General features: G+C 36.0%; 1 protein-coding gene across 2 annotated transcripts in view; it reads left to right on the plus strand.

Annotated features, from left to right (window-relative positions):
* Window positions 1-19187, plus strand: part of PRSS12 (serine protease 12) — a 73067-nt gene that overhangs the window by 19146 nt on the left and 34734 nt on the right. Inside the window, exons 3-5 of one of the 2 annotated variants that reach the window (XM_017870887.1) lie at window positions 312-490; window positions 4140-4290; window positions 17329-17507. In XM_017870887.1, coding sequence (XP_017726376.1) covers window positions 312-490; window positions 4140-4290; window positions 17329-17507 — 509 coding nt within the window. The remainder of the gene's footprint in view (window positions 1-311; window positions 491-4139; window positions 4291-17328; window positions 17508-19187) is intronic. The other variant, XM_017870888.1, reaches the window with a different exon arrangement.

A 19187-nucleotide genomic window follows, 5' to 3' on the forward strand; every position in this document is an offset into this window, starting at 1 on the left:
TTGCACAAAGCCTTACTTTTATATCTGCAGTACTTGGCCATTTTCTTCTAAATCAGTCGTTGATGGTAAAGGCACGTAAAGTAGTTATTCAAGATTGATGAAAAGAATTCCATAGGTAGGCAACCCACGTTGTGATCTGATGTTTTGATTTCCTTGAAATTTATGTAATATTTTGTGTTTTTCTTCTTTCTTTCTTCTTTTCTTCCATATTCATCTTTGTTGATGTCTTCCATTTTTTTTCAAATCGAAATGTTTTGATAAAAAATTTTGCCTACATTTGATAAACTTAGTATTGCTCATTGTACTTCCAGAGGAAAAGGAATAGCAAAACAAACCCCGTTTTCTGGATTGGGCCTTATTCCCATTTATTGGAGCAATGTCCGTTGCCGAGGAGATGAAGAAAATATACTGCTTTGTGAAAAAGACATCTGGCAGGGTGGGGTGTGTCCTCAGAAGATGGCAGCTGCCGTCGCGTGTAGCTTTTCCCATGGTAAGAAAAAGAAAAAAGTTCTGTTGTTCTACTTTCATTATGTTTTAAACATGATTCCACATGATGAAAGTGTCTTAGTTAAATCATTTCCTTAAAGAGTTTAATTACAGAAGTAAGTCTGAGTCAAAATATTTTACCATCTAATTAGTCTTCAATATGAGTACAGTTAATTTGAATTCCATTTGATTTTCCAATAGTATCTCATTTTTTAACATATTTTTTATTTTATATAATTTGCTTAAATACATATTGTATACTCTATATGTAATACATATACTGTATAATACATTGTATATGAAACACATATTTTAGTTGTGGAAAATTATGATGGAATCAAGATGGAAGATAATCATGAAAGCAAATATAGAATGCAGCAAATACAACAAAATATTTTCACTTTGTGTAATGCAATATAATCATGCCTTTAGTGTTCTTGGGGCTGTAGAGAGCACCTTCCCTAAAAATGAGTTGTTGGCTTGAATGAGGGCTTCTTCCAAGCTCCATAGAGTAGGTATGTGGTAATTGTCAGTATGGGTTCCGTATACAGATATGTCTATGTTCATGGAAGTAAAGGAAGGAACAACTGCCTTTAAGATGGTGAAAGAGTTTTCTGGGTACCATGGTATATTCTGATGAATGATCACAACCTGAAGCTACCATACTCTCACAGTATCCCTTTTTGCATTTTCCTTGGTGATAACAGCATGACCAGATATCCCAGGACTTGGAATGGTAGCAGTCAGCCCAGGGCAGTGGTTTTTGTTTGAGTACGAGTATCAGGGGGAGGAATAAGGAAGCTCCTACCACAAAACAGAGAGACCCAGTTTGGAGTAATTCCTGTGGATTGACTGGAAGAGCCAATGGAGGGATATAGTCCAGATGTATGCTCTGAGAACTGTAATCCTTTTTTTGGTTGGGAGATGCATATGTTAAACCTTGATGTCTTGTAAGTTTTCCCTTTTCTTCTTTTGATTCTCTACCTTTAGGTAATGCTACTTTTGCTAAATCCAATGCTACTTCAAGGATGATGTGAATTGGGCCCAATAATTTATTGCTTTGTAGATTATTGGTTTTACTCTATGCTCAACCTAATTGATAAAATATTTTTCAAGTAGTAAAGTAAAAAATTTTAAAAACAATAATAATTTTTTCAGGATATGTATCTACATTTTTTACTTCTTCCACCTTCCATAATCTATCCATCTGTTTACATTCTATTTGCAAAGATAATTGTATGGTCATCTATAAACATATATAAAATATAGAAAGTTATGACAAATTAGAAGTGAGAATTTAAAAAGATTCTCTCATAGCAGATTAAATGAGAATGTGGAGTTGTATAGCTGAAGTCAGCAAACATAAGAGTTCACCTTAAGGGATAGTGATAGATATTTGGTATACATCCCTTAAATTTGGGAGTTACACTTAGTATCTTGTCATTCTGTACTTGTAGCTCTTCCAACATTTACAAAGTAGAAGATTGCTTACAAGTTGGATACAGAAAATAGCAGCAATCTAAATGAAAACATGTGGGGAGTTTAATTATCTATAAGCTAAACATGAGTCCATTGGTTTACTGTATTTTCTGTCAAATGATTTTTGCGTTTGTTGGAAGGATAGGGCTGTTAACTAAATCTTGTCCTTGTGCTTTTCTGTATTTTTTATGTTTTAACAGTTAGTTATAGAAAAAGAAAAAGAAACCATATTTTAAAATAAAACACAACATAGAGAAATGAAAGGTGGTGTGCCTTTTAAAGTCTAGGTTCTAGATGGCTTTAAATTTTCTCTTAAAAGTTTTGTTTTCTGTTTTCTCCAAGCATATCAGCTGGGGAAAATATATTAAGAAATGTATACATGCTTTTCTATATTTTTTTCTGTATTTTGCAAGCTTTTTAAAGGAAAAATAAACATCATAAGTTGTGCATAAGTTGTGAGAATTATATTACCATCATTCAGCCATATATATTAAACCTGTCTTTATCCATTAACAAATTGTAAGTGCTAGTTAACTTATACAAGTAAACAGTATATGCAGATAGTCACTAATCTAAATTTCTGCTACAGAACTCAAATATGAGTGCTTGCTTTGGCAGCACATGTACAAAACTCAAATACGATATTTGAATTTAAGTGTGAATATCCAAATGCCATTTACTGACTGCTACACTGTGGAAAATTAGAAACATATTTCATACAGATAAATGATTAGTGTTTGGCAAAAAGTACAACTAGACTTCATCATAGGGAACCAGCCTGTTTATTTTTATCATATTACATCCTTTATTCTAGTAAAATTAGATTGCCTTACTCTTTGCCAGACACATTCAGCTTTGTGCTTCTTTCTTTTGTTCATAATGTTCACGTGGCCTGAACACGCTTCCCTCATCTCTGACTTCCAAATCTCATCTATCTTGGCCCTCTTAAAAAACAGCTTTTTCACAAGTGATTCCCTGAGTACCCCCAACCATAAGTAAGGTCCTTTGCTTCTGAACCACTGTAGGGTTTTTTGATAATCTCTTGTCTGTACTCGGTTTATCTACACCCTTAGGCAGTAAATTTCTTGAGGGCAGGGTCTGTCTAGTGTCCCTTCTAATGCCCTGTAGCACTGATCACAACATCTTATACAAGGCATATGTCTGATACCTGTTTGTTAATCAGAAATTAATGAATGGATGTTGCCAATTATTTTTTCGTGTTTGGGGTATCTTTTCTAGGTTTATTTAAGATTGCTTGTCAGTTGAGGCAGTCAATAAATAATTATTATATGCCTCTATATACTAGGTGCCTGAAATACATAGGTGAAAAGGAGCGCAGTATTTCTGTCCTCATTCTAGCCAAGAGGAGAGAGACAATTGACATGTAAAGAGTAAATCAGTGACAATTTTAGATAAAAGTAAATACTCTCAGGAAGACACAATTAGGGAATGTAATAGGAAGTCCCTTAGTGTGCTGTCTTAGCCAGGGCAGAGAAGAGACAGAGAAGTTCACAGTCTGACAAGGGCTAGATCAGGGCATTGTAGATTATGAGAATGTAGTCACATTTGATGGTCCTTATCAGCGAAAACGGATATGAGCTGATTCATGCCCAAATGAAGTTTCAATATTGTTCTGTTGAGGTACTGGCCATGATGTCCAGTAACTTGTTATAATGAATTAGATATTAACTTTGACCCGATTTCTACAAATACATAAATAATTCTATACCGAAAAGAAGTATTTTGTAGACATAAGTGTCATTCTCAATAATGACATATTGGTAATGCTCAAGTTACTGTAAATAAAAAAAATCAGTGCCACCACCATAATACCATAAAAATCAAACACGTTTCCAGTAATGTGCAGCTTTTGAGTGTGCCTTTTCTGGTTTCTGAGGTTGTTGGGGAAAAGTAAATTTAAACACGTTTCCTCCTGAGAATTATTTTATTCATCATAATTCAATTGGATATTCAAGGTCAAGATTACATATTATATACTATATATAGTACGTACTAGTATACTATATAGTATATATATATATCCATATCACTGGTGTGGCTTAGTAAATATTATTTAATTACTGAGAATGGAAAAAAATGTAGAATATATACCTAATCTTACCAATCAATGCAAATGCATAGGTTTTGCTGATTTTTAATTTCACATTGCACAGGCCCAGCATTCCCCATCATTCGCCTTGTTGGAGGCAACAGTGTGCATGAAGGCCGGGTGGAGCTCTACCATGCTGGCCAGTGGGGAACCGTCTGTGATGACCAATGGGATGATGCCGATGCAGAAGTGGTCTGCAGGCAGCTAGGCCTCAGGTTTGTTTTTACTACTTTTGTTTTGCTTAAACTTTTGAATCTATTATTTCCATACCCAAAGGCAGGCGCTGTTTGTTTAAATTGCACATTTCCTTGAACAAATAGAAAAAGTTACCTTTTGATCTTTGTAGTAGGGCTGTAGGCTTCCAGAAGAGCAGTGACATGTAGTCTGTAGGTTTAACCTGCTTGTATCTGAATTAGGCTGATTTTATTCACTAAGAATCTAAGCTTTTACTACTTCTCATTAGTAGTCTTTATGTTACTCCCAGGTAGTAACCAGCACTGTAAACTATAGTGACGTAATCAAATTCCATACGATGAAACACTAGTTGTTAGCTTGTAACTCAAATTTTACTTCTAGTCCTGAAATATTGTCTAAACTTTTGAACTGCACTTCCTTGTTAGGTATGTGCTTAGAACGAAGGATGTTTATTAATGTACAGAGGAAATAATTCTCCTGTAGGGTTGGAAAGGAATCTGATGTCATGAAAACAGCAGTCTGAAAATCGACATTCCAGGTTGCCTCAGTTGGGATTATTCTGGAATATTATAATTTTAGACCTTCTAATCCCTCTGTTTAGTGATTCTGAACATTGGTATAGCAAGCCTGAAAGTTTCTCTAAAATTATATTGCAGGATTTTTTAAAAGTTAATCATTTTCTTCAATTTTAAAAATATTTCATTTAGTTAATCATTTACTTCAGAATTTAAAAATATTTCATTTAGCACTGAGGGGCCAATGATGGGAGGCCTGTTCTTCCCTGTCCATTGTGTTCAGTTAACCATAATCCTTGACTGGAGCTTGTTGAACCTTGAACAGTTTTTATGGCTCAATTTTTTTGCAATTTTTTTTTATAGTTGGCTCTCTTTTTCAAAACTCTGTGTTATACTGAAGTATTTTAAAGTAAAATATAGACATTTTAACACTTTGTCTATAAACACTTCAGTACGCATCTCTTACAAATAAGAACATTGTTCTATGTAGCCAAATTATCATTATCACAACTAATCGTTGGTAATCATTTTTAATATTGTCTAATACTTCATCTTATTCAAATTTTCAGAGTTGCCCCTACTGTGTCCTTAACAGATGGTTTATCTGAAGCAGAATTTAGTCCAGGACCAATCTGGGTATTATGTTCCTTAAGTCTCTTTTACTCTATAAAGGCCTGGGTTTTTTGTTGTTGCTGTTTTTTTTGGGTTTGGTTTGATTTGGTTTGGTTTTTCCATAATGCTGAAGAAGAGCCTAGGCCAGTTGTTTTGGAGAAGGTGCCGTCTTCTGAATTTCTCATTTTTTTCCTTCTGGTGTCATTTAGTTTACTCTTCTGGTTCTTGTAATTCATAAAATTAGAGTTTAGGTTTAAAGCTTGATTAGATCAAAGCAAACATTTTGTCTGGAAATCATCACAGGTGATGTATTCTCATCTTGCCTTTCACCAGGAGTCACGAGAAGCTCTAGTTTTCCCCACAAATGAGGCTGAAATTGAGCACTGGTTTAAGTGACATCAGCCTGATCCTTCACTGTAAAGTTAGATTTCCCCCTGTAACTGACTATGGGACCTAAATGCTAATTTGTAGTTCACATGTGGGACAGGAGCAAACATGGCAAATCCTGTGTCAACAGGTTTTGCTATGATTACTGGCATTGTTTACTATGGTATGATCATTTACTTTGGGTTGGTCAGGAATACGGCCTCTTGGTTTCTTTTGAAAAAACTAACAAGTACATTTTTGAGACAAGATTTTTTAAAAGTGTTTTGACTGGGTATCAATTTCAAGAGCAATTTTCTCAAAGTTTCCTGGTGCCTGCTGTTGGAGTCAGCATAGCATATGATTATGGGCATGTGTTCTGGACTCTGAAAAACCTGCATTTAAATCCCACTTTTGGAGTTGAGAAAAGCTACAGAATATCTCTTAGTTGCAGTTTTCTCATCTATAACGTATTTCTTAATTTATAGGGTTTTGTGTCTACAAGCAGTTAGCACACATAGTAAGTACCATATACATTGGCTATCAAGGGCACTCTAATTAGGTACTGTTATATTTTAAAGATGTTGTTAAACATTCACAGTAACCAGCATTTGGTAGTGACAGAACATCAAACACTATTGCTCTTCTGTTTAGTTAGCTGTATCTATGAACTTCTATATTTTTAAAACCCTCTAATGTGTATATATATGTGTATTCACTGGGTTATCAGTTATGTGTTCAGTGATGTGCTAATTGATTTTCATGTGAGTTATTAAGAAACCTATGTCTTTGCCAAAAATATTAAGAACTTTAAAGGTATAGTAACAGCATGTTTAATATTATCAATTACAATATGGATTATTCTAAGTTTAAGATATAAGGCATTTTGATTATTAATATATTTCTGTAGGTAAAGGCAAGTTTTGTTGCTTAGAAAATGCATAGAACATTTAAGTGACACACTGAATATTAGTTACATTACAGTTATTGAAATGATTCCAAAAATTTATGTTATGGTCAGGTGCAGTGGCTCATGCTTTAGGAGACCAAGGTGGTAGGGTAGGTTGAAGACTAGCCTGGGCAGTATAGACAGATCCTGTGTATAGGATGGGCACAGTGGCTCACACCTGTAATCCCAGCACTTTGGGAGACCGAGGCGGGTGGATCACGAGGTCAGGAGTTCGAGACCAGCCTGTTCAACATGGTGAAATCCCATCTCTACTAAAAATATAAAAATTAGCTGGGTGTGGTGGTGGACACCTATAATCCTAGCTACTCAGAAGGCTGAGGCAGGAGAATTGCTTGAACCCGAGAGGCAGAGGTTGCATTGAGCTGAGATCACACCACTGTACTCCAGCCTGGGCAACAGAGCAAGACTCTGTTTCAAAAAAAAAAAAAGAGAAAAAATTAGCCAGGTGTGGTGGAGCACAACTGTAGTCCCGACCACTAGGAAGGCTGAGGTGGGAGAATTACTTGAGCCCAGGAGGTTCAGGCTACTGTGATCCATGATCACATCACTATACTCCAGCCTGGATGAGACAGCAAGACTTTCTAAAATATAAAAATAGAAATTCATGTTGTAATGTAGAATTCTTTCTTGAGAGACAAATATTTTTTTCACTTTAATAAAAACAGTTTTTAAACAAAGGCCATATTGACAAGGATAGTCAGTTACACAGAAAGAATGTGGAGATAGAAAGAATCGCAAGGAAGGCCATATTAATGTTGAACACACTCATGAGTTAAGTAAAGTATTAACGCTTTTCTCAAACACTAGCTCATTACTGCTTTTCATATGAGTGGATTCTTTGGAAAAGTCATTAAAATATACAAGCAAAAATCCTCCGCAAGCACTTGTAAGAAATAACAATCCAGCTTTATAGAGATTTGTTTTTATTATAAGTACTCTGATGCTCTAGCTGACATTCTTCGTTTACCTTTCTTGCACTTGATTTTATAGTTCTCTCATAAGTTTGCATTAAAGCAGTACTCTACAACTCTTCCTTCTCTATAATTTGTTTTGCTCATTTAAAGGCTAAGTACTACTTTCAGATGAGGATCATTTTTTAATGGCACGGGGTTGATAGCAGACACATAATTGTTGCTTGTCTCAATTTATGATTCATTTTTAAGCAAATTTCATCTCAGTCTTATCTGCTTTGTTGAATTCCCACAGGGAAACTACATCATGCTTTTCTGGAGTAGTAGTTACAGTTTCTTTATGAGATGCTGTCATTGTTGACCTTCATCTTTTAATGGTGTCTGTATATTTTGGTAGCTGGCGAGCTTCCTAAATACAAAAGGAATTATTATACTTAAGATACTTAAATTTGATTAACCCAGAACTTGGAGAAAGATGAGCAGCAAGAAAGGAGGCAGCCAGATGTTAGAAAATTAGATAACTTGAGAACGCATGTGTACCCAGTGAAGTTTAGTTGGAGACATTTTCATTAAAGTTCCTTTTTATGTGCTTAACATTAAAGCATTTTCCATGTCTTTCAAAACTCTTAAAAGCATAGCTTTGTACTGTGAGATCACATTTTATTTTGTGGATGTGCCATAATTTACATGGGAATTTAAAAATTGTGGATACTTTCTTTCCTTTTAGGGTGCTTTCCTTTTTACATTTTTGCTCTAAAATTATATAGAACCATATTATTGAGTAGTAGAATACAAATTCTTCCCGTATAAATTACTCTCTAAAAATTGTTTTTTGCCAGGCATAGTGGCTCACACCTATAATCCCAACACTTTGTGGGGCCGAAGTGGGAGGACTGCTTGAGCCCAGTAGTTCCAGACCAGCCTTGGCAACATAGTGAGACCCCCATCTCTACAAGAAAAAAAAAATAGCCAGTTGTGGTGGCACACACTGGTGGTCCCAGCTACTCGGAGGCTGAGGTGGGAGAATCGTGAGTCCAGGAGGTTGAAGCTACAGTGAGTTGCAGTTGCACCACTGCACTCCAGCGTGGGTGACAGAGTGGGACCTTGTTTCAAAAAAAAATTTTTTTTTCTTTGCTCTTTTATTTTACTCTTCATTAAATTTTAAAAAAACATTGTATAAACTAAGCTTGTCCAACCCACAGCCCACAGGCCATATGCAGCCCAGGATGGCTTTGAATGTGGCCCAACACAAATTCATAAGCTTTTTTAAAACTTTATTTATTTATTTATTTATTTTAGATCATCAGTTATTGTTAGTGTTAGTCTATTTCATGTGTGGCCCAGGGAAGCCAAAAATTGGACACCCCTGGTATAAGCTTTACAACAAAGATAGCCTGGTGCATGGAATTATTGAGCAGGAAAGATAACTTGTTTAACAGTTGAGGAAGTTAGGCCCACTGAGATGACACAGTATTCCTGAAGTCTGTTAGTGGGAGGCAGAGTCTTGAGGTTTATGGCTCCCAGTTTAGGATTTTTTTGTTTATGTTACATTATTTATAAAATGGTCAGGTGTTAATAAGAATAAATACAAATACAGGACTGAAAGAAATAGGGAAGTCAAGAGAGAAGGTTACGTTTAAGAAGAAAATGATACTGAACGTGTTTTATATAGATTGTATTTGAGGTGCCGTCAGTCATCAATTGACAGCGTTCCAGGAGGCTGCAAGAATGCCCAGTGTTTCGGTCTGCTCTGTAGTCAGACAAACTTTACCATCTAGTAGTAGTGTAATGTTGGACAAGTTGTTTAACTTTTGAGCCTCAGTTTCCTTATCAGTAAATTTGGTATAATAGCATCATTGGGTTGTAGGGAGGATGAAATGAGTTAATATGTCTGAAAGCACTGTTAGACCAGTGCAGGCATACAGGAAGCATTTGATATACACAACTATCATTATTGTAGATGGCGGGGTTTTTTTTCTAGAGAGAAATCTAGGATATTATAAAGGAGTTTTTTCATCCATGGATTACAAACTCTGGATGTGGCACAAACTGATACTTGCAGTTAAAGAGCCAATGTTTTATAACCTAATAAATAATTATGTTGTGCAATAGAATGGCCTAACTGTATTCTAGGTCTACCTCAAAGCAGTAGCTAAGCTTGGAGATTGAGTTAGTCAGATGGTGCCATTTATTTGGCCTTTTTCTGTGTATGTAAGGGGGAAACAAAAGCAAAAGTTTTGTATTAATACAATTTGATGAGCTAAATAGATTCAAGAATATTTTGAATAGGGATTGGAAATAGAACCGGTTCAGTAAGTGTTTACTGGGGATTGCTATTATGTAGATCAAATATCTTTACACCAAAATAACTCAGGGTATTAGATCAGAGTACCTCTGCCCAAAAATTTATTTACAGATTGTCAGAGGGTAAAAAAGTAGGCAACACTAGAGATTTTATTATAGATGAACTGCTGGGGCTGGCGTGGAAATAATTTCCATAAAGGACAGAGAACACACAGCTTTATCAGATTCACATTTAGTTGAAGAGTTCACGAGTTCTATGTTGATTTCCTCAGTATTGTAATTCACGACTCTTTAAAAGCAGAGTCATCAATTATTTTGGTATTCTCCTGAAAGCCAGCACTGTTCTGAGTACCAGGAAATACTAGTGACTGGCTGCAGAAATGTGTGAATATGGGAATATTATTTTCTTAAATAAACTAAAAAGTTAGCTGGAAAACCTGATTTTGTGTTACGTTATAGTTTCCTGGTTAATGTTTTTTGTTGTTGTTCTCAAGTTTATTCTGCTGGTTATTCTGATTAGTTTATTTGAAACATTTTGTATCATTAAAATAATAAAATACAGAAATGGGTAAGAAGAAAATAAAACACGCAAGTAGTGTTTTTTTGTTTGTTTGTTTTTGTTTTTTAATTTTCAGCTTTTCATGGGTGTACTGGACTCATATAATGAGCATAGTACCCACGGGTAGTTTTTCAACCCACACCTCTCATCTCCCAATAGTCTGCAGTGTCTGTTGCTCTCATGTTTATGTCCATGTGTGTTCAATATTTGGCTCCCACATGTTTTCACATGTACTTGGTTTTCTGTTCCTGTGTTAATTCACTTAGGATTATGGCCTCCAGCTTCGTCCATATTGCTGCTCATCAATGGTGGATTGAATAAAGAGATATGGGCACATGTATGCCATAGAATACCATGTAGCCATAAAAAAGAATGAAACTGCGCTGGCCGTGGTGGCTCACGCCTGTAATCCCAGCACTTTGGGAGGCTGAGGCGGGTGGATCACAATGTCAGGAGTTCGAGACCAGCCTGACCAACATAGTGAAACTCTGTCTTTACTAAAAATACAAAAATTAGCTGAGCACGGTAGTGTGTCCCTGTAATCCCAGCTACTGGGGAGGTTGAGGCAGGAGAATCGCTTGAACCCGAAAGGCGGAGGTTGTAGTGAGCTGAGATCGTGCCACTGCACTCCAACCTGGGTGACAGAGACTCCGTCTTCAAAAAACAAAAACAAAAACAAAACAAAAGAATGAAACCATGTCCTTTGCACCGAGCGGTGTTTTCAGAGAAGATTTAAAAATACATAGCATCCCCAGAGTCAATGTTTGGGGCTTCTACTCTCCTATCTTATAATCTCCTTTAAGGAATGAGCCTAATTCAATGGCAATTAACCAGGTCTTTTGCATTTTCCTTGAATGTGTGTCATATAATAATTGATGTATTTGAAACACAATATACTTCAGCTCCCCTTTCTCAGCCTATCAGAGTATTCTCAGCCAAAGCATGACTTTAGGGTTTGTTTGTTACTTTTTCTAGTGAATTAAAAGACTTCAGTTGGTTGTCTTTTGCCTAAAATTGTATGAAAGTGATATTAATATTTTAAATCTCCAAAAATGTGATAGGTAAACATGCACTGTTGTTTAATTTCACTACTAGTGATCTTGAGCATCTTATCCTATGGTCATTGGCCATGGATATTTCTTCTTCTGCGAATAGTTGGATCCTCTCTATTGTCTATTTTTTTTTAAGTTGGTTGCTTTGTCTTTCATTAAAATATAATAATATCCTTGCACTTTGATAGACTGAGGTGGGAAGATTGCTTGAGTTCAGGAGTTTGAGACCAGATTGGGCAACATGGAGAAACCCTGTCTCTACAAAAAATATAAAAATTAGCCAGGCATGGTGGCATGTGCCTGTAGTCTCAGCTACTTGGGAGGCTGAGGTGGGAGGATGACTTGAGCCTGGGAGGCAGAGTTTGCAGTGACCCAAGATTGTGCCACTGGAATCCAGCCTGAGTGACAGAACCAGACCCTGTCTTTAAAAAAACTATCTATCTATCTATCTAGATATCTAGATATATACACAAACATTTATTTAAATAAACTGTAACGTATGTGCATGTGTATGTATATATATAAAATAATTTATTACTATTATTCATTTCTAGGAGGTTTTTTTTGCAAATTGCAAATGTTTCTTCCAGCCTGTTGGTTTGCATTTTGACTCTGATTATGGTGTGTTCTACTGTATGGTAGTTTTCAATTTGTATGTGGTTGAATTTAACTTTTTTAGTTTTTGTTTTCTGACTTCTGGGTTTCCTAAGAATTCTCTCTTACATCCAAGATTATAAGAACTAAGAACTATGTTCCTATATTTTAGTCTAGTAACTTTTTAGTTTTCTTTATTTTCTTTCTTCTTTCCCTCCCTCCTCCTCTCTTTCTCTTTCTTCCTCTTCCTTCTTTCTCCCTCCCTCCTTTCTTTCTTTTCTTTTTTTTTCCCCTATATTTAAGCCATCTGAATTTCATCTTTTTATTGAGTTTGGGATCAATTTTGTATTCTTCCATATTGGTCCCATGTTTCCTTATAGCACCTAATCATGGCTCAATGAATTATACTCATTGAAATTTTCTTCAATCGATTTTTTTTTTTTTTTTTTTTTTTGGTGGCATTTATCTTAGGGCAAAGATCCAAGAAGCCTGTTTATCTGCCTTTCTCTAGAGCTTTCCTATCTGGCTTCTCCATCAGTCATCCTGTCTCCTGTTTTGTCCTTCAACTCTCAGTGATCTCTAAGTCAGTTTCCATATTTGCTTTCATTAATCTCTTTGCTCTAGAGCAGGGGTCTGCAAACTTTTTCCGTAAAGGGCCAGAGAGTACATAGACTTTGCAACTATCCAGCTGGGCCATTGTAGCATGAAAGCAGCCATAGACAATAACTTAGGAATGCGTGTGGCATCGTTCCAATAAAACTTGGTTTCTGGACAGTAAAAATTGGATCTCACTTGATTTTTCACATCACAAATTATGTTCTTATTTTGATTTTTTTCCTGGCATTTATAAAATTTAAAAACCACTCAGCTGACAAGCAATATAAAAACAGATAGCGTGCTGGATTTGGTGCACAGGTCATATTTTGCTGACCTCTCCTCTAGGGCATAGGGCTTCTTCCCTCCTATCCTGTATCTTCCCTGTAAAAAGGAGTCACAGGTCTCAGGCAGGCACACAACTCCAAGCAGTTTTCTTCTTTCAACCAATATTACCATATTCATAAACATATTATAAACAATACATTACAGTTACCCTCCATCCCCAAATTCTGGGAATTATAGCTTTTACATGACTTTTGAATTTCATTTTCTGTGAGTGTTAAACTGCTCCCTTGTTTAATGTATTGTAATCTTTTTTTTTTTTTTTTTTTTAAGATGAAGTCGCACTGTGTCACCCAGGCAGGCTGGAGTGCAGTGGTGCAATCTTGGCTCACTGCAACCTCCACCTCCAAGGTTCGAGTGATTTTCCTGACACAGCCTCCCAAGTAGCAGGAATTACAGATGACACCATGCCTAGCTAATTTTTGTACTTTTAGTAGAGACAGGGTTTCACTACATTGACCAGGCTGGTCTCAAACTCCTGACCTCAGGTGATCCAGCCACCTCGGCCTCCCAAAGTGCTGGGATTACAGCTGTGAGCCATGGTGCCCAGCCTACTGTAAGTATTTTATGAACTTTTTTTTTTTTTCTGGAAGAGGATACTTTTTCTACTATGAGTAATCTTTAAAACAGTTGAACTTTTTTCACAGCCTTGTACACTACTATTGCAAGATCATTTTGGTTTAAAACGTATTTTTCTAGGAACATCAGTGCTTTAATTGCACAAAATGTTTTATTTTGGCACAATAACTTTTTTAAATATAATACTTTATGTGCATTAAAATATTTGAAAATGTTTGCCTCTGATTAGATATATCTCTATCACAGGAAAATCTGAAGTTTAGTGATGAAAGTCAGAGCTTACTTAATAGTCTTCTGGGCCATAACCTTATACTCTGTAATAAAAAATAACACATGCATGCATTTGTTCAGTCTCTTATAGGCCATAAATTCTTCCATAAATATTTCTTTGAAATTTACTTTAAAATAAATAAATAAATGAAACAACATTAAAACCAGAAAATGTTAAGATATTGATTGATTCTCCCTTCCTTACCATTCCCCAACTTTACTTTTGGGGATGAAGGAAAGCAACAACTATGGTGTTTGTTTAAATACCAAATGGTCTTTATATAAATTGTTTAGCAGTGAAAAATATGTTATTTATCAACTGTCGGGGGTACGTGGGGATTCCTTAACAGTGTCAGAAGAGAGAAGGGAACCAGCATTTATTGAGCTCCTACTTTGCATCAGTGTAATTCCTACAACCCTGCAAGTTAGCCATTATCATCCCTGTATTCAGCTGTCACATCCTAAGCCTGGAAGGTTTTAGTAACTTCCCCAAGGTAGCCCAGCTTGTTGAAGGTAGAGCCCAGATTGGAAGCTCAGAGTCTGTGTCCACATATACTTCTCCACTTCAAAGATTAAGCTTGGAAAAAATAAGTCAGTAATATACAAATATTTATACATGATTAGTGCACTCTTCTGTAGGCATATAGACATACTTCGAAACAACTGAAAACTTTATTTAGAACAATCCTATTAATTGAGCATTTATTGCCTCTTTCCAGAGTAGGCATGACTTTCTGTTCTGTCATTACATTTACCTTAGCAAAACAAACAAATTCACTCACAAAATTGTCATTTTGACAATATCATTTGTGTTAGGATTCCTTTGTGTTAGGACTCCAATCAGCATTTGTGTTAGAATTCCAAATGTTTTCCTCACATTTGTCCTATTAGTTCTAGATATTAGTCTTTAATTTTTGTTGGGGCAGATTGCTCAGAGACCACTGTGTTACAAATATCAGATAGTGATCCAAGTGCCAGGATTCTAAATTTTAAAATGTTAACTCCATGAAAATATTTTGCTTAAGCAATCTTCTTTTCCTCAGCTTCCTCTGTACCTCCTATAATATTCTTTTATCCTTCCTCTTGGCACACTCTTTGAATTTTAAACCGAAGGTGAGTCAGGTGATGATGGAGCATTTCCTAAGCGTTTGCTCTAATGATATTGTTGTTATTATTATTATTATTTTGAGACAGAATCTCTCTCTGTCACCCAGGCTGGAGTGCAGTGGCATGATCACGGGTCACTGCATCCTTGACTTCCTGGGTTCCAGCGATCCTCCCACCTTGGCCTCCCTAGTGGCTGGGACCACAGGTGTGTGCCACCACACCTGGCTAATTGTTGTATGTTTTTGCACAGATGGGGTTTTGCCCTGTTGCTCAGGTTGGTCTCAAACTCCTGAGCTCAAGTAGTCCACCCACCTTGGCTTCCCAAAGTGCTGGGATTACAGGCATGAGCCACTGCGTCCAGCCCTCTAATGATATTAAAACAGGTGCTAACTTTTCGATATTTTTGTTTTCTTAGACATGTTCTTTTAAAAGAAACTTCCTTGTTATCTAGCAGAAATAGTCAATCAGGCTCCTTTTTAGCCACAAAATTGCTATCTAACACTTTACCATTACTGGGGTGTTACAGCCATTTAGCACACTTTTTTTCTTCAATGTATTTTGTTGTAAATTCTCAAGTTATAATGTTATAAGAAAAGAGCAGCTAAAATAATGGGGGAATGGATGCAGTATCATTGTAAAACAAACTAAAAATATAAATGCTATAGTCTAAAAATTAAAAGCCTAAAAGGGACTGAAAATGCAATATCTGAAATTATTAATCACTTTGACAGGTTTGTGATCTTCACTTAAATCTGGGGTTCTAAGAATATGCTATTGCTTTGAATTGTGGGAGAAGTAAATTTACTACAAATAAACTTCAGTAAAGAGATGTTTTTGTTAGAAATAGGCTTGGCTGTCAGGCATGGTGGCTCATACTTGTAATCCCAGAACTTTTGGGAGGTTGAGGTGGGAAGATTGCTTGAATGCAGGAGTTCAAGACCAGGCTGGGCAACATAGTGAGACCCCATGTCTACAAAAAATAAAACATTCACTGGCACGGTGGTATGCACTTGTAGTCCCAGATATTGAAAAGGCTGAGATGGGAGGATCACTTGAGCCCAGGAGGTCAAGGCTGCCTTAAGCCATGATCACACCACTGCACTCCAGCCGAGGCAACAGAGTGAGACCCTGTCTCAAAACAACAACAACATCAAAAAAGAAATAGGTTTGGCTGTGAGTAACAAAGAACTGAAAATAACAGCAGTTTAAACACGTTTAGAGTCGAGTTTATTTTATGTTTAGGAAAAGAGACTAGAGGTAGCCAGCTCAAGAATAGTTTGGTGGTTCCGCAATCATTAGGGCCCCGGATATCTCTTGTTTGCACTTCTGTCATCCTTAATATGGGATCCTGTGGCCCAAGATAACTTGTTAGGCTGCAGTCATCCTTGCAGTCAGGAGGAGGAAGTGGCACAAAGATACTTCTACAAGCAATACATGGTACTTCCGCCTAAATATCACTGGTCAGAACTTATGGCTGGGTGCGGTGGTTCACACCTGGAATCCCAGCACTTTTGGAGGCTGCAGTGGGAAGATTGCTTGAGACCAGGATTTCAAGACTAGCCTGGGTAACATACTGAAACCCCACCACTTCAAAATAAAAAATAAAAATAAAATTAGCCAGGTGTGGTGGCATACACCTGTATTCCTAGCAACTCAAAAGTCTGTGGTGAGAGGATTGCTTAAGCCTAGGAGTTAAAGGTTGCAGTGAGCTATGGTCATGCCGCTGCACTCCAGCCTGGGCGACAGAGTGTGACTATGACTCAAACAAAACAAAAACAAAAACAAAACTTAGGTGTCTAAAATGGGAGCACAGTTTTATTTGGGGATGATGAAAAAGTTCTGGAGATGGATGGTGGAGATATTATAAAATAATCTGAAAGTGCTTAATGCACTATAAACCAAAAATGTTTTAAATGGTAAACTTTATGTTATGTTTATTTTACCACAAACAAACAAACGTAGTCATCAAGAAGGAGGGGAGGCCAAAATGTGATCTTTATTTTGGATAGCCATTTTCCTCCTAAAAATCTGAGGTTCAATTACTAACGAAGAAAAGGAGGTTAAATATTGGGGAGTACCTAGCTTTGAAACACATGTAATAGCTGAAAATATAAAGGACAACAAACAAATGTACAAAAAAAGAAATACAGAAAGTCATACATAACTTATGAAGTGAATTAATAAGTGGGCATTAATAATAACACTTTTACTAGGGACAAAAAAAAGTAAAAGACCAATCTTTGGTATCTAATCCAGAATCCTTATATTCTTCTATTTGTTCAGTGGCATTGCCAAAGCATGGCATCAGGCATATTTTGGGGAAGGGTCTGGCCCAGTTATGTTGGATGAAGTACGCTGCACTGGGAATGAGCTTTCAATTGAGCAATGTCCAAAGAGCTCCTGGGGAGAGCATAACTGTGGCCATAAAGAAGATGCTGGAGTGTCCTGTACCCCTCTAACAGGTAAGGATTTTACTCCATTAATATACCAATTCTTGCCTCCAGTACCACGTGGGCCTGCCACAGCTTCCCTTCTCCTTAATTTCAACATTACCAAATGAGCATTCAAATAAATGCACCAAATAAAACAAACAAAAAGAATGCAAACTATATTAAAATACCATTTTTGTATTCATAGTTACTCCTATATTTTTCAATTTAAGGCAATATAGTCTTGTAAAGCTAGATCAGAAAATAGGACTTTGTTGCAGTATATAGTACCCACTAGTCAAAATCAGTGTGCAGTGATACATTCCAGATATTAGGTGTAATAATGCCATCTTTAGTCCATTCACCTGTTAACGTTTCTTGACTCAGAATGTGTTTAGAACTGGTATTGATGCAATTGTTGATTAAAGCACACTGTGAAAGAAACCAAGTTAACTTTGCTGTGCACAATTTTCAGGCTATTCCAAATGACAGCCTGCCTGTCAAAATGTGTCATGTGTTTTAAGAAGGGCATATGTGAGTACAAACTGGTGTGCATGTATGTTAAAGTTACATGTTTAGGGAGAAGAAGAAGGAAATGGACAAGGCAAGAGAAGTTGACTCATCAGAAACGATTTAGTAAAAAGAACTTGAAGAAAAAAATGGTTTGTTTACATATTTCTTTAGTGAAAATCAATAACTTGTTAGAATCTATGAAATACCAGATTTATATCTTTCTTTTGACATACTTCTATACATGCAGTGTTTTTATTAGCAGATTAACACATTAATACACCATAGAAATATATTTACACCAGATTTTTAGCCAGAGCACTTCGTTTTTTTGAACTGCCATTTTCCCCTCCTTCAAATGGGGATAGTCTTGTAACATTGCTGTGATGCTCAGATGAGATAATACATGTCTTAATGCTTTGCAGACAGTAAAGTGTTATATTAATAAATGGTTTGTTGCTCAGAGACCTTTACTTTAAAAGATCCCTGAGATTCATGAAAAGTATGACCCTTACCCAAGATTATTTGTATGTTTCATTGAGAGTTTTTGGATTATTTTGGATGGAAATGGCTTTTAAATCTACTTTTTTGGAGTTAAATTTATTATACTATTTATCTGCTTAGCTCTTTATAGAATTATAGGCAAATTAATTATTATTTGAGTTAATAAGATTCAAATTCAGATCTGTATTATCAATAAAAGAACAAAGGCGAGACATATCTTCCAGTTTTTATCATTCATGAATGCGTAATGAATAATATATGCATTGACATGACAGACTGTCTTTTATCCAGAATAGTTTTTTCTGTCATCCTGTTTCAATGTTTTTTTCATTTGCAGTTAAAATTCTGAGCTATTTACAAGTTACTGTATTTTCTTTTTAAATTTAAATGACATGTATTGCTCCAACTTGAGACTAAAGTTATAGGAAATTTACCAAATATTACTTAATCTAGAGAAATCTAAATAGATACTTTGGAATTATATCAGGATATATTTTCTACATAGAGAATAGGAGTACCAATAAAAGGAAAGAAAATATATATGCATATATGCATATGCATATATATCTATATATATATGCATATATATTTTATAGGCATATATTTTTAAAGGCATATATGTATATATATATTTTTTCCCCCTGAGATGGAGTCTTGCTTTGTTGCCCAGACTGGAGGGCAGTGGTGCAGTCTCAGCTC

This window comes from Rhinopithecus bieti, unplaced genomic scaffold, assembly GCF_001698545.2.
Source record: "Rhinopithecus bieti isolate Rb0 unplaced genomic scaffold, ASM169854v2 scaffold_5846, whole genome shotgun sequence".
NCBI classification, from domain to species: domain Eukaryota; kingdom Metazoa; phylum Chordata; class Mammalia; order Primates; family Cercopithecidae; genus Rhinopithecus; species Rhinopithecus bieti.